The sequence below is a fragment of the Pongo pygmaeus genome, chromosome 15 (assembly GCF_028885625.2).
Source record: "Pongo pygmaeus isolate AG05252 chromosome 15, NHGRI_mPonPyg2-v2.0_pri, whole genome shotgun sequence".
Taxonomy (NCBI): domain Eukaryota; kingdom Metazoa; phylum Chordata; class Mammalia; order Primates; family Hominidae; genus Pongo; species Pongo pygmaeus.
In genome coordinates, this window is record NC_072388.2 from 77,208,198 (window position 1) to 77,234,904 (window position 26,707).

Below are 26,707 nucleotides of genomic sequence, written 5' to 3' on the forward strand. Positions count from 1 at the left end.
CAGTTGAATTGTGACACAGTCAGATTTGAATTTTAGAAAGATGACTCTAGGGCCAGTTTGTACAATGGATTGATGATAGGAAGGCTTAAGCAGGGAAGCTAGATAGAAGCTATTGTGTGGTTTTGGTGAGAGAGGAGTCTGTATTAAGGGGTGGGTAGTGATGGAAGAAGGGCTGATTGCAGAGATATCAAGGAGAGGAACTTAATAATTAGGTATTAATTTTAGTTTTGGAATCAGATTGCCTGTCACATATCAAACTACAAGTTTGGGCAAATAATTTCACTTCTCTGTGTTTCCATTTTGCCATCTGTGAAATGGGGATGATAATAGTGTGTACCATTTAGGACTATTATGAGGTTTAAATGAGATAGTTCACGTAGAGTGCTCAGGACAATGCTTGGCACATAGTAAACCCTTAGTGAATGTTAGCCATTATTGTAATTGAAAAGAGAAAGACAGAGCTTCAATAATATGCCCTTCTGGTTGTAGGAATATAGGACAGGAAAGCCATTGTGAGGAGCAGGTTTGGCGTGAAGATGAGAGAGGAGTAAAAAATAGATTTTGATTTGGCCATATCCTGCCTTCCTTCCAGAGCCTATAGGACCCTTGTGGGGAGATGTACAGGGGCAGGTGGGGGCAATGGTTGGCATTGGCGGGGCGAGGATGGGGGCTGCCACAAGTGTCAGGATGGTTGTTGTCATGGTGGGAAAGACTTGGACATGGATGAGGCTGCCCAGGGAAGGAATGTAGTTTAGAGGAAAAGGAGCCTAAATGCAGAAACTTTGGGAACTGTAATATTTAGGATCGTGGGGGAAAGGAATCCATAAGACAGACTACAGCAGATACCCAGACATGTAGAAGGAAACTAGGAGTGAAAGAAAATTCTTTAAAATTCTTCACTGGTGAAAAATGAAAGAGTATACCTTCTTAACCTGCTTGAAGTTGGGGCTTGCAGTTGAAAACAATAAAATGATAAAGAATTGCATCATTTGGTTTCGAAAACTATTCATGTTGGTTTTTCTTCTACCTTCAATGTAGTGAGGTCTGTTCATTTAAGAACATTCCTGGCCGGGCGTGGTGGCTCACACCTGTAATCCCAGCACTTTGGGAGGCTGAGGCGGGTGAATCACAAGGTCAGGAGTTTGAGGCCAGCCTGGCCAACATGGTGAAACACCGTTTCTACTAAAAATACAAAAAATTAGCTGGGTGTGGTGGCGGGTGCCTGTAATCCCAGCTACTTGGGAGGCTGAAGCAGGAGAATCACTTGAACCTGGGAGGTGGAGGTTGCAGTGAGCCAAGATCGTGCTACTGTACTCTAGCCTGGGCGACAGTGCGAGACTCCATCTCAAAAAGAAAAAAAAAAAAAGAAAAAAGAAACAATCCTACAAATAGAAACTTAAGTCTCATATGCGGTGATGATGAACCTGAGGATTTTGAATGTTTTTGCACATGACAGAGTTTCTGGCTCTTAGAACATCAGGTCCCATAAGAGCAAGAACTCAAAGATCTGAAAGAAACAAATGCAGAGAAATGAAGTGACTTACCCAAGATCAGCAAATTGGTATTCTAATTTGAACCTTGCACTTTTTTGAGACCATGTGAGTTAAACGTGATTAAACATGAAATGCTTTGGCTAAGTTTTTCTGAGGTTCTGGCGTAGAACTCTTGGGGGTGCCAGTGCTAAAGCTCGCCTCAAAGCCATATACCTCTAGGGATCGAGGGAAGAAGTTCTCCTACCTCTGGTCTCTGTGGGCTGAAAGAGTGAGATGCCCACACAAGAGATGCTGGAAGCCCTGGCTCAGCTAGCAGTATAAGTGCTGGTAATTAATTCACTTGTGGTTTCTTTATCTCTGCCCAGAGGTGGGATGCTTGGAAAGACAGCAAAATAATTTAAGGAAATTGAGGCTCAGCTCTGGTTGCCTGCTTGCTGCCCTTCCTTCTGCCTTCAACTCTCTAGGACTGGGGGTGGGGGCTGTGTCTGTGCTCTGAATGCTTGCTGTGCATCAGTTTTCCAGGAATTTCAGGACACAGGAATTATCACCCAGCTGTGTTGTGTGTTGCTGTTCAGCAATCTGAAGTTGCTTATCTAGCGTAAGTCAGAACGGGGAGCCTAGGGAGGAGGGCGAACGCCTTCATTTTTCTAAGCAGAAGAAACTGAGGTGTTAGGGGCCAGCTGGTATGCGATGGGAACCAAGAAATGGAGCCTATGTGGACATGCATGCTTTACACAAATTCTCTTGCTGAAACTCGGGGATGTTATCAGAAAGCTATCTCTTTCCACCTCATCCAACAACAATGCACACTATTTGAGGTTCACTGTGTGTCAGGAGAAGCACTGGCGGTAAGACTGGTGAGCAAGACAGGCACATCCTGCAGCTTAATTAACCAAGCAATTATAGAGTGGTGTATGCATTAAAGGAGACATGTGTAACAGTGGTCTCTGTGGGTTTATTGGTCTCTCTTCACATATGGCAGAGAAAAGACCCTGTGAAGTTCAGGAGTGTGATTAAGGTACTCCAAGAAGTCACACACAGGAGGTCCAGGGCTTTTACTGAACTCACTGTTCTTGGACTGGCTCTCCTAGCCTGGGTCCGTTGGCTGAGGACCACAAATGAAGCCAGCAGACTTAGGACTTAGACTTCTAAGTTTAGTGCCCAGCTCTAATCATGCTCCTGAGTAGGCCTTGATGATGCATTTTAATTTCATGCAAGTTGAAATGGTTTGGCTCTGCGTCCCCAGACAAATCTCATTGTAGCTCCCATAATTCCCACATGCTGTGGAAGGGACCCGGTGGGAGATAATTGAATCATGGGGGCAGGTCTTTCCCATGTTATTGTCATGATAGTGAATAAGTCCCCCAAGATCTGATGGTTTTAAAAATGGGAGTTTCCCTGCAAACGATCTCTTCTCTTGTCTGCTGCCATGTGAGATGTGCCTTTCACCTTCTACCATGATTATGAGGCCTCCCCAGCCATGTGGAACTGTAAGTCCAATAAACTTCTTTCTTTTGTAAATTGCCCATTCTTGGGTATGTCTTTATCAGCAGCTTAAGAATAGACTAATACACAAGTCTTATGATTTATTACCTTCTTATTTTGATTGGGTAAATTTAATAATAATGACAGTTAACTAATTCTCATGAAGCACTTACTATGTGCAGGGGACTGGCCTAAGTATGTTCATATGTGACTTCTTTCATTCTCCCAGTCGCTTCTACCCGGGGAGGAGGTGGTAGTTGTCTTGGCTTTACAGATGAGGAAACTGTAGCTGAAGAGAGAAAGCATCTATCTAAGGAAACAGCCCAGGCAGTGGATGTGGAATTTGAGCTCTTTACTCATCTCTCTCTGCCACCACCTATTCAATCTGGCATTGAACGGGGGCTCCTGTGGATATCAGTGACAGAACCCTGTCCTCGGCTGGCCCAGCTGGGGGGTCTCTAGCATGCAAAGATACTACCAGTATTCATTGACCTGTCTTTTGACCTTCCCCCCCTCCTGCACATAACTGATTTTGCTCTGCTCTGATCCTGATTCAGACACATGTTCTGCAAAGAGAAACATACAAGCTGCCCTGGACTGCTTTTTATTCTGTTGTCTTATTCCATCTCATTGGCCATCATTGAGATGGATCTAGAACCATGCTTGGGCTGGAATCCTATATTCTCTTCATCTTTTAAAATCTATGACCTCCAGGTAATCTTTGTTATTGTTTTTGTTAGTGTGTTGTCCACCACTATCCCAAAGGCTTTTTGTCAAGATTTAGTGAAAATCTTTTACTTGTATTAAACTGTAAAGTGAATATTATTTCAATTACATTGTAAAGTGAATATTATTTCAATTTATATATTTCCCCAACTCATGCATTTTATTGCTTTACCCCTTCCCTCTCTTAAGCATCACAATCCAACCTCCTTTTATGAAACTGACTTAGGGAGGCAAGGTGACTTACAATGGGCCACTCAGGTAGCAAGTGGCTGGGGACTGGGACTAGAACCCAAATATCCTAACTCCCAGCCTAGCACTCATTCCCCTACATCACTCTGAAAAAAGATTTTGGCTAAGGAGAATTGATTGATTCAAAAGAACATCAATTGCCAAGCATAATCAGGGGTGATCAAAACAGTTATGGTGCTTGTCTGCAATGAGCTTACAAATGAGTGGATTTTTTTTATGGAAAACATAAACCAATAAGTGTGTAATTACTTGTGATGAGTGCTGTAGATGGAAAGAACAGAGTGAGGGGAAATCTAATGAAAACCAGGGTAGTCAGGGAGGTCTTTCTGAGGAGGTGACATCCAAAGATGAGAAGGAGCAGGGAGAAAGCCAGGGAGTGGGGCTGTATGTGTTCATTGTCGTTTGCTTAGCTGAAGAACAAGATTGGTTAGTTTAATACCCTTGGCCAGAACTATGTCTTTCACTTTTATGTATTTGCTTGGAGTATGGTTGATGGGTAGTGATGGATGGATGGATAGACGGATGGATGGAGGACTGACTGGGGATGGGGAAAGAGAGACGCCATCAGTGTGATAGGATGAGGGCAGCTCACCTTGGCTGCTAAGTGGACACACACATAGCCCTCTCCTTCCAGAGTGCAGAATCTTGGAGGTAAGGATTCAGGGGTAGAATGTCTATGTAAAGGAAGCTCTCTCGTGGGAGAAGGGTAAAAATGAAGGGCCGCTGGGACTAGAAAGCAATAGTGTAATTTGCCACCAGCCTTGAGAAACTTATTGCTCGAATAGCTGCACCATGTGGCTCCCACCCATAGTGCCATAGATCAGCCTGAAAATTCCCAAATAGCTTCTCCTCCTTCTTAATGTCTCAGTCCTGCCCTCCCAGGTCCTCCCAACTGCCACAGTTTGTTTTCTCGGTACCTGAAGAGAAAGGGGTTGTTGTCTTGATAGATCTATGCTCTTCAGCTGTTGTTGCCAGGGACGTTTATGTTCCAGAATATCTAAAGGGTTCTCAACTTAGAGGAGTAGTGGAAAATCTGAGGCTGGGGAGTCAGCCTGATTCTTGATGGGCCATTCTTCCTTGGTTTTAGGCTAGCATCTATTGACCTCTTACTACGTTTCGGGCACTGTGAATAGCTTCACCTTTTATTCCCATTTTACAGATGAGGAGACTGAAGCACAGAGACTTCTCAATCTACCCTCCACCCAGTAGTACAAAGATACACAAGGAGCTAGAGTGAAGTTTTTCCATCCTGCATGAAAACAATAAAAATAAACAATGTAGTACATTTTTGGTGAAGTCACTTTTTTTTTTAGTTTCTGGGATATGCCCTTTTATTTTGGGGGCATGAAAAGACCTTTTCTTTTTAAGAGAATATGATGATATAAAGGGTCAGTTTTTAGTTTTTGTTCTTTCTTGGTAGTAGAGAAATACAGTTAGCCAATATTAGTTTCCAAAATTGCTTTAAATGTATTAGAGGTAAATAAACTCTGTTAATCTGAAGACCACTGTTGCAGATGTTAGCTTAGTTTCCTTTAGGAGCAAAGTATTTGTATGATTTTATCCACTTTTTATTCCGATCATTTATCAGAAAAAATTGCAAATAGTAGCTCTGAGACCATATAATTTATTTTTATTTAGCATTTATCAAGATATTTTGATTGTACAGTTTTGACCCTGAGACCCTTTACCTCTATGTTGATATAATCAGAATTAGACAAAGACTGCAGCATTTTTATCAAGGGAGTATTTTTCAGAAGCAAACAGTGCAGGGGTCATATAATTCCTCAATTCATTTTTTCTTCAGCACAGTTAAACCATTCCTTATTTTTTCAATTCAGTTTTATCTTACTGAATTATTTTTAACAAGATCAATTCTGCTCCATATGTATTCTATAATGAAGATTTGATTCATCAATCAGTTATTTTTTGTGTGCCTATCAAATTTTATCTACACGGCTTCTACTATTGTGAATATGCTTTTGTGGCCATTATTTCTACCACATCCAATTTTATCACATCAGATTTGCAGGTCTAAATTTTGTCAAGAATGTTTGATTCTTCCTTCAATTTTTTAGTCAATAACAAATTTCACCATGCGCATTTTTAGCTGCTGTCAGTTCTATTGTGTGTGTGTGTGTGTGTGTGTGTTTTCCTGACAGGTCTAATTTTTTTCCAGGTCAGTTTTTGCAGTTTGAAAAACCAAATCTTTTTCCTACAGCTAAAGTCAGTCCCTTTCCTAATAGTTTCTCAGGAATGTGTCCAAAACATATTCATGAAGTCAGAACGTCAGGGTCAAAATAGCCTGTGTTGTTTATAGAGACCAGCCACCCAGAAGGGTTAAGAAACTTACCCAAGGTCATACATAAAGTGGGCAGCAGATATCTGTTGGGTCACTATAGAATATACAGCCCCTCTTTTTCAGTGAGGGGCAGAGTAAGGATGTAAAATTGGGATGAGCTTGACCTTGTGCCTTCCTCCTTCTAGCTTCTACTTCCCAACCCCTCTGCTGAGCTAACAGAATTTCCACTGACCCAGCCTCCCCAAGAAATGGCAGCTGGGGCCACAGTTCCAAGCTCTGTGCTTCCTAGCTAGGTCCGCCTTAAGCTGTGTGTGCACTGGGGTGGCATGATTTACAAATAAGCAGGACCAAAAAGGAAAAATCCTCTCTTGTGGAAAATTAGGTCAGTGGCAGAGTTGGGGAGGGGAGGGAATCTGGGCCCTGTTCTTCCATCCTTCGGTTCATTCCCCTTTCCTGAAGCCAGCAGGGCAGAAGCCGATGGTGCTGTTGGGAGCAGACATCTGGGGGTGAGGGGGTGGGGAGCAGTGCCCGTGCACATGTTCTTGTGTGGATATGTGTGAACATGAAAGTGGTCTGTTTTGCAGCCACTTGGGACTCCCCTCTCTCTGAATGTATTTGTCTGGATTACTCTAAGGGGGATATTAGTGTTGTCTAATAACGGCCTTAGATTTATCAGGGGATTTGTTTGATTAATTCCAAAGCAAAGTACAGCAGATAGATTAGAGCTCAGCCAGTGTAGTGGGTCTATACCACCCATCTCTGCCCTTTCTAATTCCTGTTGTGGGGGCTCCCCTCTCTCGTCTTTGTTGTCCTGATGGTTGAAGGCTCTAGTGTTTAAGACCGCACTGTGTGATAGTTAAAACCATTTCCCACTGCTAAAATGCATGAGTAAGTGTCTGGGCTTAGAGATAAATCTCCAAGTTCACACTGTTGTTTCTCTACAAAAGCTGCAGAAATTTGGCTACTTGCTTTTCTTTCCCAGTTGCCACTGCCATACTCTTTTTCTGAATACTAAAAATATTTTATTGCATTTGTTAACACAAGCTTTTGGTGATAGGTTGGCACTGAGTCTTTTCTTTATTGGGAAGTTGTAGGTCAGGAGCAGGAGTAGAGAATCCTGTAAGTTTGCTTTACAATTTTTTTTCAAGGTGCACCTGTTTAAAGGTGTGTAGAGGGGAATAAACTAGGGGAGGCAGAAGTAGGTTAGACTTAATAAATTTTCATCAAGTTACCCAAAACCAGTGGTGGTAGGTGGCATCCTGGTGCCTGCTAGAGTTGTGGAGAGGGGAGAGGACACTGATGAGGTGACGAGGCAGATGATATATTAAGAGTTAGCAATAAAACACATTTGTATGGCATTTTATGTTTTTAAAGCCTTTTTATATACATTATCTCATTTGAGTATCAGCCCCCTAAAATATATTCTTCTATTTAATATAGAAGAAATACTGGCACAAAGAGTTCAAAGTCATTCAATGAACTAGTGACTTTTAGAACTGAAACCACCTCTAAATCCAGTGCTTGCTCTCACCATACTCTTAATGTTGGATTCTTCTCCCAGACCCCCAGTCCAGGGTAGCAGTACCCCAGCAGAGGCACAGTGGGAAAAGCAATAACCTGGGATGCGATGACCTCAAGTCTCATTTCAGCTCCAACATTGTCCAGCTGAGTGGACATGTTAATTCCTCTCTCTTGGATCTGTGTTTCCTCTTCTGTGCCTAAAAGTGTCCTGACAACTCTACAGCACTGATCACAATGATAATTAATTAATTGCTTGTCTGATTTTTTGTGGCCCATCTTCCTGGCTAGACTCTAAGTTCCAAGAGTGCAAGACCTGTGTCTGTCTTGTTCATCTGCCATCACCCCAGTGCCTAGCACCGCCCCTGGAACATAGATAATGTGCAATGAATATATGTCAATGAAATGAACCTGTACAATGAAAGGAATGGACCTTACTTGAAATCCTAAGACTCTTCCACTTTTCAAATTCTCTGCTTTTTCTCTGTTATCTCTGAAACAATCTGAGAAACACCTCCTTTTTTTGTTTTTACTGTTTTTAAACTGTCTTTAGAGTACAACAGACGTTATAAGATAAAAATAGTGATTAATAATAATTCTAATTATAATTCACAAAGCATATTATTAATATGTGAATGTGAAATTGAAATGCTTTTTAGGGACTCTCTCTCCTCTTACTTAATCCGTGTTTCTTTCTTTCTTTGTTTTTTTTTTTTTTTTGAGATGGAGTCTCACTCTGTCACCAGGCTGGAGTGCAGTGGCATGATCTCAGCTCACTGCAACCTCCAACTCCCTGGTTCAAGCGATTCTTCCGCCTCAGCCTCCCAAGTAGCTGAGATTACAGGCATGCACCACCACGCCCAGCTAATTTTTGTATTTTTAGTAGAGACAGGGTTTCACCTTTTTGCCAGGATGGTCTTGATCTCCTGACCTCATGATCCGCCCACCGTGGCCTCCCAAAGTACTGGGATTACAAGCATGAGCCACCAAGCCCAGCTAATCTCTGTGTTTCTTGGAAGCAGAATGTCTCCTTATCTGGGTTTCTGAGCTCCCTCTGAAAGGGCCTCTGCAGACTCCTGTTGAGCCTTCAGAATGGGACTGGTACTTATTAGTAGGCAATATGCATGGGCCTCAGACTCAAAAAAAGATTCTTTTAGGTCCAGAGCTTTACAACACCTCTACTTTACAAAGAAGAAGAAATCAACCTTGCTTATTTTTTTTTTAAATGGGAGAAATGGAGGGGTACAAAGGAAAGCTGAAAAGCTGCCGAGGGGCTTAGAAGTAAGAGAGTCTTCTAGTAGGGCTACTGGCTTTCTTCTAGGGTTCTTCTAGGGTTCCCCAGGTCACTAGAAACTCATTGTGTCAGGGCAAGGACCCATTGGGAGGCATTCAGTTGAATGCTATCTTGAGCCAGTATGTTACCCCTTCCTTCTCAAGTTCATTGCAAACCGTGCTAATCAACCATAAAGTTCTTTTTATCCCAGGCCCGTGTGTAGCTTCAAACTGTTTCTTAACACAGTATTCCAGGATGTCAACAATCAAAGAACAGGGAATTAATATGTGCTGAGCATGGTGTCAGGCAGGTCATTAGGCATTTTATATACAATTGCTTCTTTTGATAAGCTTGACAACTCTGGAATTGATACAATGACTCTCAATTTACAGATGAAGTTTAAGGGACTTATCCAAGGTCACATAATGAATAGCAATATTGGCATTTGAGCTCAAAACTTTCTACATACCTCTCAGTGAGCCCAGCCCTCAGGGGTGTCCATCTGACCATCTGCCTATATGGTGAAATGTCTTTACAAAAAATTCCTCAGCTAGGTACAGTGTCTCACATCTGTAATGCCAGCACTTTGGGAAGCTGATGTGGGAGGATTGCTTGAGGCCAGGAATTTAAGAATAGCCTGGGCAACAAAGTGAGACCCCTCTCTGTACCAAAAGATAAAAAAAATGTTAGCCAGGCATGGTGGCATGTGCCTGTAGTCCCAGTTACTTAGGCTGAGCTGGGAGGACCACTTGATCATGCAGCTATACTCTAGCTTGGGTGACAGCAAGACACTGTTTCTTAAAAAAATAAAAGATTTCTCTCCACTCAGTTGTTGCTGTCCATCCTATGGGGGCACTTTGAGGTTTCTCCAGTCAAAGACTTTGAAGTGTTCTCTGTCAACTCTAAATCCCCCATTAGTGCTAAGTATGATAATAGAAGACCATGTAGGACCACACTATCATGTTTACATCGTCTCTTGGTTCATGAGATTGGTGACTAATAGCAATGCAGAGCCGTCTTTTTGAGTCTCCGGTGCCTAAGTCAGTGTCTGGCATGTAGCATCCGGTCAATAAATGTTAGCTATTTTGAATAGAACCAGACACAAAGGCTCACGATGAGAATAAAAAAAGGGTGAGGATAAAGGCTTGTGGTAAATTGTAAACCTTCCCAGCTTTTCTGAGAATCCCAAAGTGAGCCTTTCTCAAACTGTGTTCTGTGAGATCTTACTAGATGTTTAATGGGGGGATTGAGGGGGAATTTTCAGTGATCTAAAAACATATATCCCCTATGGACTATATTTCCTCTTGGACTCCAGAGTGTATCTTAGTATGGATGAAGTTTTCTGAAGACTTGGGATATTAGAAAACAAACTTGGTGTGTTCTAAATTTACTGGACCACCGTTTTGTTTTGTTTTGTTTTGTTTTTTTTCAAAGAACAACTGTTCACATCTTGCTGGATGTTGTGATGTTGTATTTTTATGGAATTTAGTTTTGGATATGCTACCCCAGCTTTTAATCCTTTCTCTGAAATATGGCTCCTGAGATCCCACGCAGCATCGGACGTTGTACATACAACAATGCACATTATACTCTAAAATACTTAATGGCCATCAGTTCCTTCCATACTTTCCAGTGGTCTCAGTGAGCACACACTAATTTCTTGAAATTTGTCCTGGTGTCCCAAAGGATGATAGATTTGGGTAGTGAGACCAGTAAGGGAAGAAATATTTGTGGATGGAAGTATATGGTACTGTGGGAAGGAAAACGAGTTTGGAGTTAGAGAAATCGGAGTTCACATCCTGGCTATTATTTATGAGATGCGTGAACTTGGGGATATTAACTTCCCTGAGCCTTAATTTCCTTGTCTGTTAAGTGGGATAACAACAGTATCTACATCAGTAGGATTAAATGAGGTTATTTACATACACTATAGTTGCAGGGGCCTGGTATACAGGAAGCACTCAGTAAATGTCAGGGATTATAATAGATAATAATCCCTGCCCCGCTGTCTTCTGGGTCATGTTTTTCACATTTCTTTTTTGATGTTATTGTGAATAGGGATCCCACTTAAACCTTTTTTTGACACTAAGATCTAGCATATTGGCTAACAAGGAATTGCCCCTCGTTAGTATTTCTGGAGTGAATAAACGAATGATATAGCACTCTGTTGTTTACAAAGCACTTACATATTTATGGCCTTATTCAAACCTCACAGCAACCTGGTCATGTACTTGCTGTCATTATTCCCAGTAGTTGGGGATATGGAAAATGAGGCTCACAGAGGCTCAGTTGGCAAAAGTCACACAGCTAGTAGGAAGCTGGAAAGTCAGGCTTCAAAGCCAGGGCTTCTGTAACTAAAATGTGGACTGTATACACAATGGAATATTATTTAGCCTTAAAAAGGAAGAAAATTCTGACACATGCTACAACATGAATGAACCATGAGGACATTATGCTAAGTGGAATAAGCCAGTCATAAAAAGACAAACACTGTGTGATTCCACTTATATGGGGGTACCTAGAATGGTCAAGTTCACAGACATTGAAAGTAGATTGGTAGTTTTCAGGGGCCGGGGGAGGGGGTAAAGGGAATTAGTTTTAATAGGTATGGAGTTTCAATTTTGCAAGATGGAAAGTGTGGAAGTGGACAATGGTGGTGGTTGTACAACATTACGAATGTACTTAATACCACTGAACTGTACACTTAAAGATGGTTATGATGGTACATTTCATGTTGTGTGTATTTTATCACAATTCAAAAAAACTGGGAAAAGAAAACTAGCACCAGGGCTTCTGACTCCAAACTGAGGGCTCTTTCCCACACCCCGTATCAGCATCCCCTACAGAGCAGCTATAGTATGCCTCCTCTTCTGAGACACTTATTTTATATTGAATTGAAAAGTTTGCAGAACTCATCTCCACTGAAACCCTAGAAGACCCACCTGCTTCTCCTAGAACATTCATCCTATTGGCCTAAACTCTGGGAAGTCGGAGTCTTCCCAGAGAGTAGGGAATTCTTTGAAAGAGGGCAGATCCTCTGTCTCAAGGAAATCGCTGGGGTCAAGTAATGCAATAATTATGATTGCCAGCCTCAATGACTACTTCTTTTGTGCCAGACACCTTGCTAAGTGCTTTTGCATACATTAGTTCATTATAATGCTTACATCAGTCCTACCAGGCAAGTAGACTGTCCCCATTTTACAGATGGGAAGGTTAGGGCTCGAAGAGATTGGCTAACATGCCTGAGCTCATGTGTGCAAGAGCCAGGATTGTCATCCAAGTCTACCTGACTCTAGAACCTGCCTCTTAACCTATATGCTATCTAAGAGGGGGGCAGAGAAATTGGAGATGTCTGTGTCTAGAGTGTTTTCCAACATAGGAATTGACGGATTTCTCTCTCCTCCTGTGATACACTTTTCTCTCTCCTACCAGATGATGGGACATCTCATTTAGGCCAGTTTCTGTTTTGATTTCCTGGTGTCCCCTGAGATGCAGATGTGTATTTCTTTCCCTGGTGGGTCGTGCTGCAGTGTGAGAAGGACAGCGTCCATTTTTTTCCCTAGGAAGTTGATATATGCATCCTGTTTCCTGGCAGTGCCCATCTGCTATGAGGACTTTCCCAAGGCCCTCACCCTGTTGTGTGGGAGACTACTGCAGGTGCCAACCTCATGGCCTAAGGCTGGGAAATATTATTTGGCTGGAAATGCCTTTTGTTTGCAAGGCTTAAACAGGTCAATAGAAGCTCAACTTGTCCTTTTCAGTTTACAAGAGATATGTCAACAAGCCAGCAGAAACAGTAATAATTTCAATAAGTTTCTTGAATGTTTACTATGTGCCTGGCATTGTGCTGAACAACTTTATATGGATTATTTCACTTAATCCTCACAATAGTCATATAAATTAGGGACAATCAGTTCTGTTATAACACTTGTTTTGAAAATGCAAATTTGTCCTAATGCAATTGATGTATTAGGGAACATTTTGAGCATAATAATTTCGCTTTTGATTATGCATGATTTTGTCCATAAGAAACACTAGGTGAAGGCAGAAAACTGCAGCCAGCAGAAGCAAGCTGTGTAGGAACACTCAAAGTGCACACATCTCAAACTTGTACCAGCAACTTCAGCTACGAGGTGTGTTATGAGTCCCACCCGACAACTGATGTTTCAACTTTGTGTCCAATTCCAGGAGATCCTCCTCCTACACTTTACAATGATTCATAAGCTTCCCACTTTCACAGACAAACTTCAGTTCTGTTAAAAGTGCCATATTTATTGTAGTACTTACGTACTTCTTAGTGATTTAACATGCATATAACTGCTTGCTCTATTATGTGTCACTGATAAAGTTTATAGGTGTTGCATCCCAACTTCATCTTTCCAGTTAAGCTCTGTGATTTTTACTATATGATTTTGCACAGCAAAATGCCTTTTAGGATTGCATACATGCTTCTGGCAGAACTGACTTTACTACCATTGTTCCTGTGTGGCAGAAGAGGACCATGAACCTAAGAAATTTGCCAAAAATATTTTAAGTGACAAGTGGCAAAGCCAGGATTCAAACCCAGGCTACGTTACTCCCATGTCTGTTCTCAAAACTTCTAAAGCAATAAAAAAAATAGGCTGTCTGCACTGATCTCTCATTATATCTGTAACAACCAGATTGCCTCTTCTCCCAACTGTCAGTCAAACCCTGGTTCCTCAAGCCAGAGCCACTGCAAGTATGTGAGAGCCCCTGAAGGTGTTTGAGTACAGCAGTGACCTGGCCCACAGAAATGCCTACGTTGGTCCTTCCTCTTCCTCTCCTGGCTGCTGCCTGCCCAGGCTGACTGGTGCCTGATATAGCTGCTACTGATGCTCCATCTTGCAATCTGGAGTTATTAGCATCAAAGAACAAAAGCAAACAGCACCAGGGCTCTGGGGCTCGGTCCTCTATGAAGGTAGATGAATGGACCCTTATGTCGGGGATGAAGCTAGCACCACCTGGCCTTTTATGGAGACAACTCTTCCTGTGTTTGAAGAGCTCAGACACTGAGAGCCAGAAAGAGCCCTAGAACGAAAGAAACAACCTCCTCACTGCTGGAAGTTTGCTTTAGTTCTTAACTGAAAAAATTGTTTCTGTGTTTGTTCTTGGAGAAGAAGGGAAAACCTTATGCTCATCTTTCCTGGGGGCAGGAGTCAATAGGCCACTGGGGAGGTGCAGTCTTTGCCTTTTTTTTTTTCTTCTAATGTTATAGCTCAGTGTAATCCTTAGTGGAAGGCCTGCCCTGCTATCTGAGGGCCTGAGGCAAGACTATACATGGAGGCCAGTGGCCAGCCTCCCTTCTGTCATTGCTAGCACCAGGAAGGCCCTCATGCATGTTTATGTGATGCCCCAGCCTGTAGAAGCCCACAACTCCTGCAGACAGCTTCTTCTTGGCCACCTCTTGACACTAGAGTGCACATACCAGTAGGTTGGTCTGCTTTGAGAGAACGGACCCTGGGAAGAGGCCCATCTAGATTTGGAGCAATTGGATGAGGAATTCTGGGTACCAGAGCATATTCTATAAGGGCGGGGGCAAGTATTGCTGGCTCTAGGTGGAAACATCTATTTGACCTGTGGACCCTTCAGTTCCTGGGCTGGGATGTGGCTGCAGAAGGAACAGAATGGACCCCTCTAAAACATATAGCCCAGGGCAGGGTCTCCAGTTGCTCAGGCCTACGGCATTACTGCATTTTACCCCTTTCCTCTGTCCCTTGCAATACCTTTTTCTTACTTCCGTGAGATGCCCAATATTCTCATACCTAATTTGTAGCTCCATGGGTTAGATGGTTTCTGTCCTGGTTTGCTCTTACATTCAAAAATATGGTTTGACCCTTACCTGATGTGCTGCTGAGTCTGAGAGGTATAATCATAGTGCATCCTCTCTAGGTCTTAGTTTCCTTATCTGTAAAATAGGATGAATAATGTTTCTACCTGTTGGGGTTTTAATGAAGATTAAATAAGATGACGCATATGACCTAGGGGAGGATGCCAGCTCCCTTAAATCAATCTTATCTGGCTGTAAACTATCTTTTCTTCTGTAATTTACCCCCACTTTTTGTCTATTAAAAAAATCAATATGCACATATGTATACACACATATTTGCATAGATATTTCCTCAGGCCAGTCCTGGGGCCCAGTGTTGCTTCCCCATACACAGACCCCAGCCTGTATAACAGCACACAGAGAATGCTTAATAAATATGAGCTTTATTAGGATTAATATTGCTTTTATCCCATTTTGTCCTCACGTTCACCCTCTGATGGACTGATACTACCAGAATGGTAATTGACAGAAAGGGGAATCCACAGCTGGATGTCCAGGATTCAGGCTTTGGCTCCACAGGCTGTGTGACTTTTGGCCAGTTACCTAAGCTTTCTGTGCCTCAGTTTCCTTATCTGTAAAATGAGTGTGGTAATAGTTCCTACCTCATCGGGTTGTTGTGAGACACTTAGAACAGTGCCTAGCACATAGACAGCCCTCAGTCAATATTAGCTGGTGATTTTATTACCTTCATATATGAGAGGATAAGAATATTATAAAAATCAACCCCAAACCCTTCCTCTTGTCACACAGAAGGAAGGCAGACAGACACAGAAGGGACGCAGCTGCAGGTGTTTCTGACTCCTTGCCTTGTTGCCTCCCTATTTCTGAGGGTCTTGTCTGTACAGCTCCGTCTGCCTGTGGATGCTACTGTTAGACCAGCTGGGGTCTGTGTATGGAGGAGCAGCCTAGGGCCCCAGGACTGGCCAGAGGAAATACATAGGTAAATATGTGTGTATACATATGTGTGTATCAACTTTTAATAGACAAGAAGTGGGGGCAGATTGCAGAAGAAAAGGCAGTTGACAAACCAGGTAAGATTGATGTAAGGGCGGTGGCATTTTCCTCTGTGCCAGCACACTTCCTCAGCTACCTCCTGCTGTTTTATTTTCTCATACTGCTGGGCCTGTAGTTTTCCAGAGTGCCACTGCATTTAAATCTATATTCTATTTTCTCTCCTAGAAAATAGGTCGGACTCAAGGCAGAGTTCACCAGGTGGGGTCCCAGAAGGTTTGACTGGGACTCGCCTACAGGAGGCTGGCTGTGCAGCCTGTCCCATGCTCCCCAGAGCTCCTCCAGAGGCATGGGGGAGTTGAAGTAGCAAGTCAGGAGAATCTTGGACTCATACCTGTCCAGATGATCTAGTACAAATGAAGGGTGAGGTGGGAGGACTACCCCGGCTGAGCTAGCTTCTGCAAGTGCAGTAGTGGTGAATGATGGGTCCTTTCTTTTCCTCCCAATGGTTATGTATTAGTCTGTTCTCATGCTTCTGTGAAGGAATGCCTGAGACTGGGTAATGTATAAAGAAAAGAGGTTTGATTGACTCTCAGTTCTGCAGGGCTGGGGAGGCCTCAGGAAACTTACAATCATGGCAGAAGGGGAAGCAAACATGTCCTTCACATGGTGGCAGGAAGGAGAAGAGCTGAGCAAAAGGAGGAAAAGCCCCTTATAAAACCATCAGATCTTGTGAGAACTCATTCACTGCCACAAGAACAGCATGAGTGTAACTGCCCCCATGATTAAATTATCTCCCACTGGGTCCCTCCCATGACTTGTGGGGATTACGGGAACTACAATTAAAGATGAGATTTGGATGGGGACACAGCAAAACCATATCAGGTTAGAAGAACCAGGTTCCCCAAACTGCAGAAAATTGTTTCCCTTGGACTTGAGGATGACCATGTTGAGCATATGCACTTGTGGCTGAAGTTATTGTTGAATATGCAGTAAGTGTCCGTGGGGTTCTGAGTGGAGGCAGGAATACCCTAATTTACTTCTTCCCTGGTTGTGATGCTGAAGAGAGTGGGTGAAAGATGGAGGTGGGTTTCCAATTCTTTCTTTCCTGTTTTTTTCCTACTGTTTAGAGCATGGGGATCCTAAGGGAGGTGGCTGCAACTGGGCCAGAGCTAGTTTTCATCAGGGTTACTTTTTCCCCCTGAATATTTCTTGAGTACCTGTTACCTACTGAGGATTGTGTGAATGGTAGAGCTAGGAAGGTGGGAGTAATGTGAGCCAGTCCTCGGTTTTTCTATCATAACGTAGAAATAACTAACTGGGCAGGTACAGCCTAGATCTTTTGCATTTGCTGTTCGCCTGCCTGAGTAGTCTTTGTCCGGTATACATAAGAGTGTTTCTCACCTTCTTCAGGTATCAGCTCAAATACTACTTCCTCAGAAAGACCTTCTTTAACTACCTTCTCTAAAATGGGGATACTCTGCTGGCACTTACTCTACTTTTCCTTTCTTCATGGCTCCAATCACTATTTGACATAATGTATCTGTTTTTATTCCCATTAAAACCCAAGAGTATTGTCTGTTTCATTCACTGCTTGTATCTCCAATGTTTAAAGCAGAGTTCAGCCTATGATAGATGCTCGGTCAATATGTATTGAATGGTGAATAGATGATCTTCATTGATAAAACTCGCAGAAATACTTTTAGTATCTCCATTTATACATGAGAAGTTTGAGGCTCAGAGAAGCTAAGGCACTTGCCTCTAGATGAGGGGGTAGAGCTAGGATTTGGTTCTAGGTCATCTTAATCCCCTTATTAAGAAAAGCTGTTTTTTTCTATGCTCCCCACATTTTTAGGTAAGCTGTCTTCACATGGTAACAAAAATGGAATATGGCAGCTCTAGAGAAATGAAAGCACCCCATTTCCTGATAATTCCAGTAAAATTCTCTGGGAAGACTCTCATTGGTTGGGCTTGGGTCATATGTCTGTTCCTGAGCCAATTATTGGAGGTAGAATATTCTCAAGACCTGGACTGAGTCACATGACTACTACCCTTGGAGCCCAAGTGGGAGTGGGGGTCACCTCTAGCAAACCATGTGGGCTAAGGCTGGGAAGGGGGGGGTTCCCTGGAAAACAGCTGAGGATTGTTACAAGAAGAAGAGGAAAGGGATGCTGGATAGGCAGTCTGGCAGATAGACACTGCTAAGGTTTTGATCCTTACCTGCTAGCCATCCCCCTCCTTCGTCTATCTCTTGCCTTTGCCATCTCATTCTGTCAGTCAGAATTGAGTCCAGAGATTCAGGTCACTCACTGCTTCTTGGGCCAGGGGCCAGGTGATAATGTGTCCCTATTCCTAAAGTTGGAATAATGCTCAGACCTGCCTCCAGGTCAGTGCCACAGCTAGGAACTGAGCTTGGACCTTGATCCCCAGCCAGAAGGTTTTGTTCATTTGTTTGTTTTTGGTGGGATTGTTGCCCCTCTTTGACAAGAATAGGTGCAGTATTTTTACATACAGGACTAGAACTATGCCAAATTGAGACTTGAGGAGGGAAAACAAAAGAAATAAGGATGGAATTTGTTTTGATCCTTGCTTCTGTTCGCCTCCTCACTTCACACTGAGGAATGGGGTGGGAAAGAACCAGAGGGAGGGGAGATCGGGAGCAGATGTCCTTATTCATAAGTAGAAAAGTGGAACCAAAATCACTGGCTTCATTCCTGTGATCTCTTGGTGTTTCCAGTGAGCCATCTGGTCAATATTTTTTGATATTTCCATCTGTGGTAATTCAAAGTGGTAACAATCAGAGTCACTAACGTTTATGTAGCATTGTACTTAGTTCGGTGCTTTACAAGCATTTAATCTCATTTAATTCTCGTAACACCCCCATGAGGGAGGCTCTGATATCATTCTCATTTTATGGCCAAGGAAGATGACTCTTAGAAGTTAAATGATGGGTCCAAGGCCACAGAGAGGCTGGGATTTGAACCCAGACCTGTCTGCCTCTGAAGTTTAAGATTGTAACCACATCCCCAAATGGGCAAGTAACCAGTATCGAAAAACCTTTGGAGTTCCAAGGAATTCTGTCTCCCTGTGACTTGGTGTCCCCAAAGAGCCTATTTGTATGAACAATGGTGTTGACATTCTTCTGCCACAGAACTCGGCCACATGTAAATAGTTTGATATCCTGTTTAATTAAGGCGTATTTTAACATCTATTCTAGGCAATCCATTAGTAACAGTGAATGGCCCCGCCGAGTTATTTATACAACACTTTTTCTCTTTCCACCTCTTCTCTTCTTCCTGCCATTCATCCCTAAATCTAACACACTAGAAAACCTGGAGGGGGGGGGTGTGTGTCTGAGGCATGATTCAGAGCTTTCTAGAAGTTTCTTTGGGCAGATACAGCTTCTAGGGGAGGCAGGGTGGGGGCTAGAGAAGTGCTCAGCTGTTTCTATGGGTATGTTTGTTCTGGGGCACAGCTTAGTTGGTCAGCACCTGGATTTTCCTGGGGCAAGGGCCTTAAGGACACACTGGAGCTTTATAAATCTGATTGCAGGTGTTTCATTATTGATTGGTATGAAGAACATTACCCATCCTGTTCAGGCAGCAAATTAGAGGCACAGAGAATAAACCATGACCCACTCATAGGGCAGGTGGGAGACGTTCACCCAGCTTCCCCATGGCTTCAGCATGATCACTTTAATCTGCAAACCAAATTCAGGTCCTGTATGCTCTTGAGGGACCTAGGCTTCAGTTGAATGAATGATGGACTGGGTGGGATGCAAGAGGTCTAGGATATTATCTAGCCTCTGCCCCTGAAGTAGCTGTGTGACCTTATACAAGTCTCTCTACTTTTTCATCCTCCATCTTAACAAAAAAGAACTAAACTAGGTACTTAGTGTCTATGGCTACTCCAGATTCACCATTCAGTGATTCTAAGTGAGCTATCCAAGACTGCCGGGTTGGTCATTGGTTTCCTGAAGCAGCCCCTTGTTCCTTCTCCTCTGCTGTGGTATATCCTCTCAGGTTGGGTCTAGGGGTTTTAACAGTGCCTTGGGTTGCTCTGGGTTATGCTTTCCCAGTCTGATTCTATTTCACATCTGAGGGAAGGAGGAGGAGATTATATTGTTCATGGGGCTGATAGGAGTGAACTGTTCTTCATTTTCTGAAAGTTCATTGGCTTAATTCAAATGTCGACCTTTCTAGGGTTGGGTGTTTATTCGTAGTTGTCAAAAGTGATTTCAAATGGCAATTTCTGTCATTAGTATTGGGGTGGAAAGCAAGGAAAAAATTAAAGTAGGAGGCAGGATTTCAATTTGTTTGATGAATGATCTACTCACACACAATCTCATGCACACACACTGCTGTCTGTGATGAAGCGTGGTCACTGGGTATACTGGGGAGGCGGGGAATTGTAAATATTTTGTGACCTTATGTCCTTCAGTCCTGTGTGGTGAATAAATCTGTAACTTACTCTTAATTCTTATGCCTCTTTTGCTTTGTTTCTCAAGGGAGTGGTTCATTTGTACTTTTTCTCTCTGCTGGGAAACCTTGCTTGACTTCATGTCCAGTGTTTGGTATCCAAAGAGGAGGAGGAGGAGGATTTGCTTTGGTGTCAGTGTGCAGAAACCAACCAGAATATTTTAACCAATATTCTTGCAGGATTCCAGTCTGCTTGGCTCTTTGAAGCCCTATCTGATTCCAGGATGATGTCTTTCCGGACAGATGTGAAGCTTACCTCTCTTGCTACATGCAAAGTGAAAAGGGAGCTTGGCCCCTCGGCTTGCATGGGTGGTTTTTGGGTGAAGGTAGAACTAAGTGCTCAGAAGCTGAGTACCTCTGGGGCTTGCATGAACTTAATAGTCATGCAAGGGCACATTGCATTGTGTGTGTGTGTGCTGCTAACACTCTTCTTCCTTTTTCTCCCCTTTTCTCTCCTCTCTCCCTTTCCCTCCCTTTGAAAATGCTGCCACAGATGTCAGTCAAGATCCAGGTGAGTCTTTGTGTTTGCACAGCTGCTGTGGGAATTTCCCCTTTGCTAGATTGTGCGTGGTTTGAGTCTGAGTGAGACTTTTACAGAGACAAAATTCTGAGTATATTGCATTTTCACTGATCTAGGTTTAGAAGAAGTAATGCTTCGAATTAATGGATTTGTATTGGTTTTGAAGAACCATTTTAAAGCCAAAGGAATATGGTTCTCATACTTAATATAATCACTTCCTTCTCATTAGTATTTCTGGGTGATTCAGAAAATGAACACTTTTGGGAAAGTATTTGTAAAGATGTTCTTAGATATGTATTCTCCAATTTAATGAACAATGTTTGCTTTGTCTTTCACACATCTGCTTATCTTCTCTGGCTACATGTCGTTGAAAGCAGAAGATATGACACATGTAGCATGGAAAATATGATGTGGGTGAAAGGAGGTTTCTTTCTTTTTATTCTAAGAAATGTCTTTTTCACAATGAAATCAGCAATATTTATTGTTTTTCCTGGTTATGTAAATAATACATGCTCACTGTGGGAAAAAAGTGGGATGGTTTGAATAAATGGTTTTTGTCAATGGAAAAATTAAAGAACCACCTTTATAATAATTATGCATTTCTCTTTTTAAAGTGTGTCTTCATCCAGAGTCCTGGTTTTAAGCATTGCATGTGTATAGACAAATATATATGCACACACACATACACAGAGTCATGTGAACTGATGCAGGCATTTATGGATAAGTGTCAGATGACTTAGAATGGTTTGGAGACTATTCTGAACTGGCTAGAACTTTGAGTTAAAAAGAATAATTAACTTGACCAAATAGGAAGGGAGCATCATCTCAGGTGTTTTCACATGTTTTCTTGTTTAGTCCTTTTAACATTTAATTTTTATAGCATTAATACAAGATAAGTATCATTATATTCATTTTAATGTACAGGAAATTTAGGGCCCGTTAGGTTAAGCAGTTTTGCCCACGGTCATAGAGCTTGTCAGTGGTAGCACTGAGATTTGAACTTCTGACTCTCCATTGGAACATGCTGGGACCCGTAAGTGAAAATTCTCAGTGATTAAAGATTTTGTAAGTATTTCCTAATGAGACTATTGCTTATTTGTTTGTTTTTGCTTAGAGATAATTGACATTTTCTTTATTAGCAGCCTTCTTTCCAAATGAATTTATCTTTTTATTGTTCTTAAATATCTAAAATAATCAACCAGACTTAAGTAGAGTTCTTCTGATCATTGTTCTGTGTAGGATCTTACACAACATAAAAGTAGAATACAGTTATTCTACTTAATGCAGAGTTTCTCTCCATTTTTTTCTGCCTGCTCCCTACCTTTGAAAATAATTGGTGTTTGAACCAAAGCCCGGGACAGCATTTCCTAGGAAGATGCCATTAAGTTTATTATTTCTATTTAATAATATTTTAGTTCAGTCACTTACTCAACAAATATTTATGTTCCAGGAACTGTTCTAGGCCATGGGGACAAAACAGTGAACAAAACAGAAGATGTTCAGTGCCCTCATGGACCTTTTATTTTAGACAGAGGCAGACGATGATCTAAAATGTACACGCAGACACACACATATCTATGTATATATACATATACTTTATATGCATACATATATACACACGTATATGCATGTTATGTATATATTACATATATATAGTATCAGGGGGCGGGTGGGAAGTGCTGTGGAGAAAATTGAAGCAGGATAGAGAAGAAGTCCCTAATTCCCAATAGGTAGTCAGGGAAGTACTCTCTGATAAGATGATATTTGCTGGGAAACCTCAAGGAAGCGAGGGAGTAAGTCCAACACCTCATTTTGTTTGTAAAGTGCCACGTGGCGGTTTCTGTTTCTGGTTCCCAGCAGAGAGGTGACCAGGGGTCACCACAAAGAGCTGGGCCCTGCATAGGGTCTCCCAGCCAAGGGGGTGAATGGGGGTATGAATCCAGCCTGTGTTCCTCTTGCCAAGCTTGTGCCCATGAGGCTGCCTCTGACCAAAGGGGCATCTTTTTCTAGTGCTCACACAGGCGCCATATTGGTCCTGGGTGAGATAACATGGTGGAGTGAAACGCAGTGGACCCATAGGCCTTCTGCCATCCTTTCAAAGGGGTAGAGGTCTGAGGAGTACCCTTCCTCAGATAACAGCAACTATGACCAGCCTGACCCACACCATTTCAATTTCATGGCTGTTGTCTCATTTTGTTCTCTTATCCCTCTGAGGTGTGTAGCCTGAGCGTCATTTCAGTGCTGAGGAAGTTGGAGCCCAGGGAAGTTAAATGATGTGTGATGGTCACCCGGCTGTTGAGTGGCAGGGCCACGAGGGGATTGCAGCCTAATTTCAGATCTTGTGCTCTTTATTCTGTCCTTGAAGTGTCAAGGGCTGATTACCAATCTTGTTGCCCCACCAACTCCTTGCTTTTTTGTGGTTTCTGAGCCTGAAGCAAATCACTGGTTTGGACCCTTCCCTTGTGGCCGTGGACATGGTAGGAGGTGGCCTGAGTGTGCCCGGCCCTGGCCGAGGTCAGCGGGGGCCTCCTGCCTCTCTGAGCCCCTGGCGAGGCATTCTGGAGCCAGCAGCGCTGTGGTTCTGAAACAAGAAGCCTTCAGCGGTTCTCTGACTCTTTTTTCCTTCCCCTCAGGAAGTCAAGTTGGGGATTTTATGAGCTAATGTAACTATTTACCCAGAGGCCGCTGGAAGACTATAAAGGGACGATTGATTAATTGATTAATTTTACATGGGGAGGAGATGAGTTAGAAGTAACCCTACTGTAAAGCAGTCTGAGATGGGGCCTGGTGGGCAACACCTTTCCCAAGGTCCCAGAGACAGGCTAGGGACTTGGAGCAAGAGCCCAGGGCACCCAGGAAAAAGGGGCAGCACATTTTCTTCCACTTCAAGGGGTGAAATCCACATTCCCTCCTTGTAGCCTTTGGGGAGGAGTTTCAGAATAATAACAGTAACAATAAGCACTTGGCAGGTGCTGAAGAGGGCCTGGGAGCCCAACTCTGACATTCTCTTAACCCTCCATGTCAGCCCCTCCAGGTTGGTGTTACCATCCTTAGCACAGAGGGAGAAAAGCTGCTGCAGGGAGCTTCAGTAACTTGCCCAAGTCACCTCCTGCTAGTGACTAGGCCAGGATCCCGGATCTGTCTGCCTCCAAAGCTTGTGCTCTTGTTCTTCCAGACCCTGCCTTTCACATGACAGAGCTGTGGGCCAGGCTGTGTCCTATTTGTGTCTGCGTTCCCAGCTCTTTGCACGGCACATGGCACAGAGCTTAACCTCAAAAATCTCTATTGAACAAGAAGTATGGCCACAAGCACATGGGGAGTTTTGAGTTTGTAGGGTTCCAAGACATGGTGGAGCTTAAAGGGTATCCTGTCCAAGGAGTGCAAACTGAGGCCCAAGAAGGGAAGGGACCTATCCAAGGCCATGTTACCCGTTTGTGGCCTGGCAGGGACCCCTGTCAGGTCCCTTACCCCATGCTTTTGTACATTGGGATTTGTCACTGGTCTTCCTGGGCTGTTTGTAGGGCAGAGGTGGGCATCTCTGCCCTGCCTTTAACCCTCCCCTGCCTTTCACCTGTTCTAGAACTCTCTGGAAGCCATTTGGAGGTGAGGAAGAGGGAAGAGTAGTGGGTTAGAGCACAGGGAACAATTCTGGGACCTCTGGGTGTGAGACCCTTCTTCTCCCCTCCCCCAGTGCTTCTCCCTCCTGCCTGGAGGGGCTGTTTATGGTGCTCCAATGACAGCCTCTCTCCTCAGAAGGGATAATTTCTCAGGCTCTGCCTGCTGATTAGACCTGGAATTTAAATGAATAACTGTGACCTTGTGGAAGTGCCCTAGTTATTCAGAGGCCCGATGAGGAAATAGGCCTCCTGCTTCCGTCCATCAGAGCCCTGGCAGGCACGGCGGGAGGGGCTCCTGTCTGCTTGGCCCCCAGGAGGCCTCCGTCTGCTGTTGCCAAAGGAACAGACGCCTTTGCTGGAGCCTTCCCCTACCCGCTCTTGATCTCCGCCCCATATTGTGTTCCTCCTCCATTGTAAGTCATCTCAGGCTGTCCTTGGGGAGGGGACCTGATTATGTGTCCTGGGCCTTGCCCTGTCTCCAGGGAGCCACTCAGTCCAGCCTGAACCCAAAGCTTGGAGGCAGCTCGAGTCTGACTTGTGTTTGTGGACACAGAGGGGATGCACTTGAAGGTTGTTGCTCACAGGGCGACCTGCAGAACCGACCAGCAGATTCTCAGGCCTGCTGAATCAGAATCTGCATTTTATCAGGACCTCTAGGTGTATACTCATTAAAGTTTGAGCCACACTGAGCTCAAATTCCCACTCTCTCCTCCCATTTGGGACCAACAGGGCTGTCTTTACTGAGAAGCTGCAGTTCACCTCGCTAAAGCCCTCGTCTTCCTCTGTCATGCTGGGCACAGAATGAGATATCTGATCTGGTTGTGGGGAGGAAGGAGAACGAGATTAGGGAAGGGAACGAGAATGAACACTTACTGACCACTTAGTCTGCGCTGGTCACTGTTCAGGCACACTCTGTCTGACATGTTACATCTTTCATGTAGATGTAAGGCAAGATAGCATAGGATGGAGCAGGAGTTGGCAAACTATAGCTTGAGGGTCAAATCCAGCTTGCAGCCTGGTTTTGTATGGCTTGAAAGCTAAGAATGGGTTTTACATTTTTAAATGGCTGGGAACAGTCAGAAGATGAACAATTTGTAAGACAAAAATTTTATGAAATTTGAATTTCCATGCTCGGAAAGTTCTTTTGGAACGTAGCCACACCTATTCCTTTATTCCTTTATGCATTGTCTCTGGCTAACTTTTTTTTTTTTTTTTTTTTGAGATGAAGTTTCACTCTTGTCACCCAGGCTGGCATGTAATGGTGCAATCTTGGCTCACTGCAACCTCTGCCTCCCGGGTTCAAGCAATTCTTCTGCCTCAGCCTCTCGAGTAGCAAGGATTACAGGTGTGTGCCACCACGCCCAGCAAATTTTTGTATTTTTAGTAGAGACGGGGTTCCCCCATGTTGGCCAGGCTGGTCTCGAACTCCTGACCACCTGTGATCCACCTGCCTCAGCCTCCCCAAGTGCTGGGATTACAGGTGTGAGCCACCTCGCCTGGCCTGTCTTCGGCTACTTTTGAGCTGCACAGGCAGAGTTGCATAGTTGTGATAGAGCCTCACAGCCTCTAAAGTGTTTACGATCTGGCTCCTTATTAAACAAAAGTTTGCCACCTCTGTCTCTATCGTGGCACTGTGACCTATTCAAGTTACTTTACCTTTGTGGGGGTTCCACTTCTTTCATCTGCAAAATGGGGACAATAAGAGAACCTACCTCATGGAGTTGTTTCGAGCTTGTGTTAGAACAGTGCCTGGCACATAGTTAGCCATATATAAAATAGCTATTATTATAAATGTGAAAGGAAAATAAATCTTGGGGCCCCCAAATCACTAAAGGGAAAAGTCAAGCTGGTAACTGCTTAGGGGAAACCTGCCTCCTATTCAAAGTCACCCCTCTGCTCGCTGAGATAGATGCATATCTGATTGCCTCCATTGGAAAGGCTAATCAGAAACTCAAAAGAATGCAACCCTTCATCTCTCACGTATCTGTGACCTGGAAGCCCACTCCTCGCTTCTTGCATTTGCTTCAAGTAGTCCCACCTTTCCAGACCTAACCAATGTACTTCTTACATACATGGATTGATATGTCATGTCTCCCTAAAATATGTAAAACTAAGTTGTGCCTGGACCTCCTTGGGCACGTGTCAGCAGGACTTCCTGAGGCTGTGTCAGAGTGGGTCCTCAACTTTGGCAAAATAAACTTTCTAAATTAACTGAGACCTCAGATTTTCGGGGTTCACATAAGTTATCCA

At 43.4% G+C, this 26,707-nt stretch overlaps 1 protein-coding gene across 16 annotated transcripts in view; it reads left to right on the forward strand.

The window, feature by feature from the left end:
- The window catches only part of NRXN3 (neurexin 3), a 1,699,552-nt gene that overhangs the window by 92,184 nt on the left and 1,580,661 nt on the right, over positions 1-26,707 (forward strand). For all 16 annotated transcript variants that reach the window (XR_008493626.2, XR_008493627.2, XR_008493628.2 and 13 more), the window contains exon 3: positions 20,814-20,831. Coding sequence is in view for 13 of the 16 variants with exons in the window: in XM_054448164.2 (XP_054304139.2) it covers positions 20,814-20,831 (18 nt within the window). In the remaining 3 variants the exon portion in view is untranslated. The remainder of the gene's footprint in view (positions 1-20,813; positions 20,832-26,707) is intronic.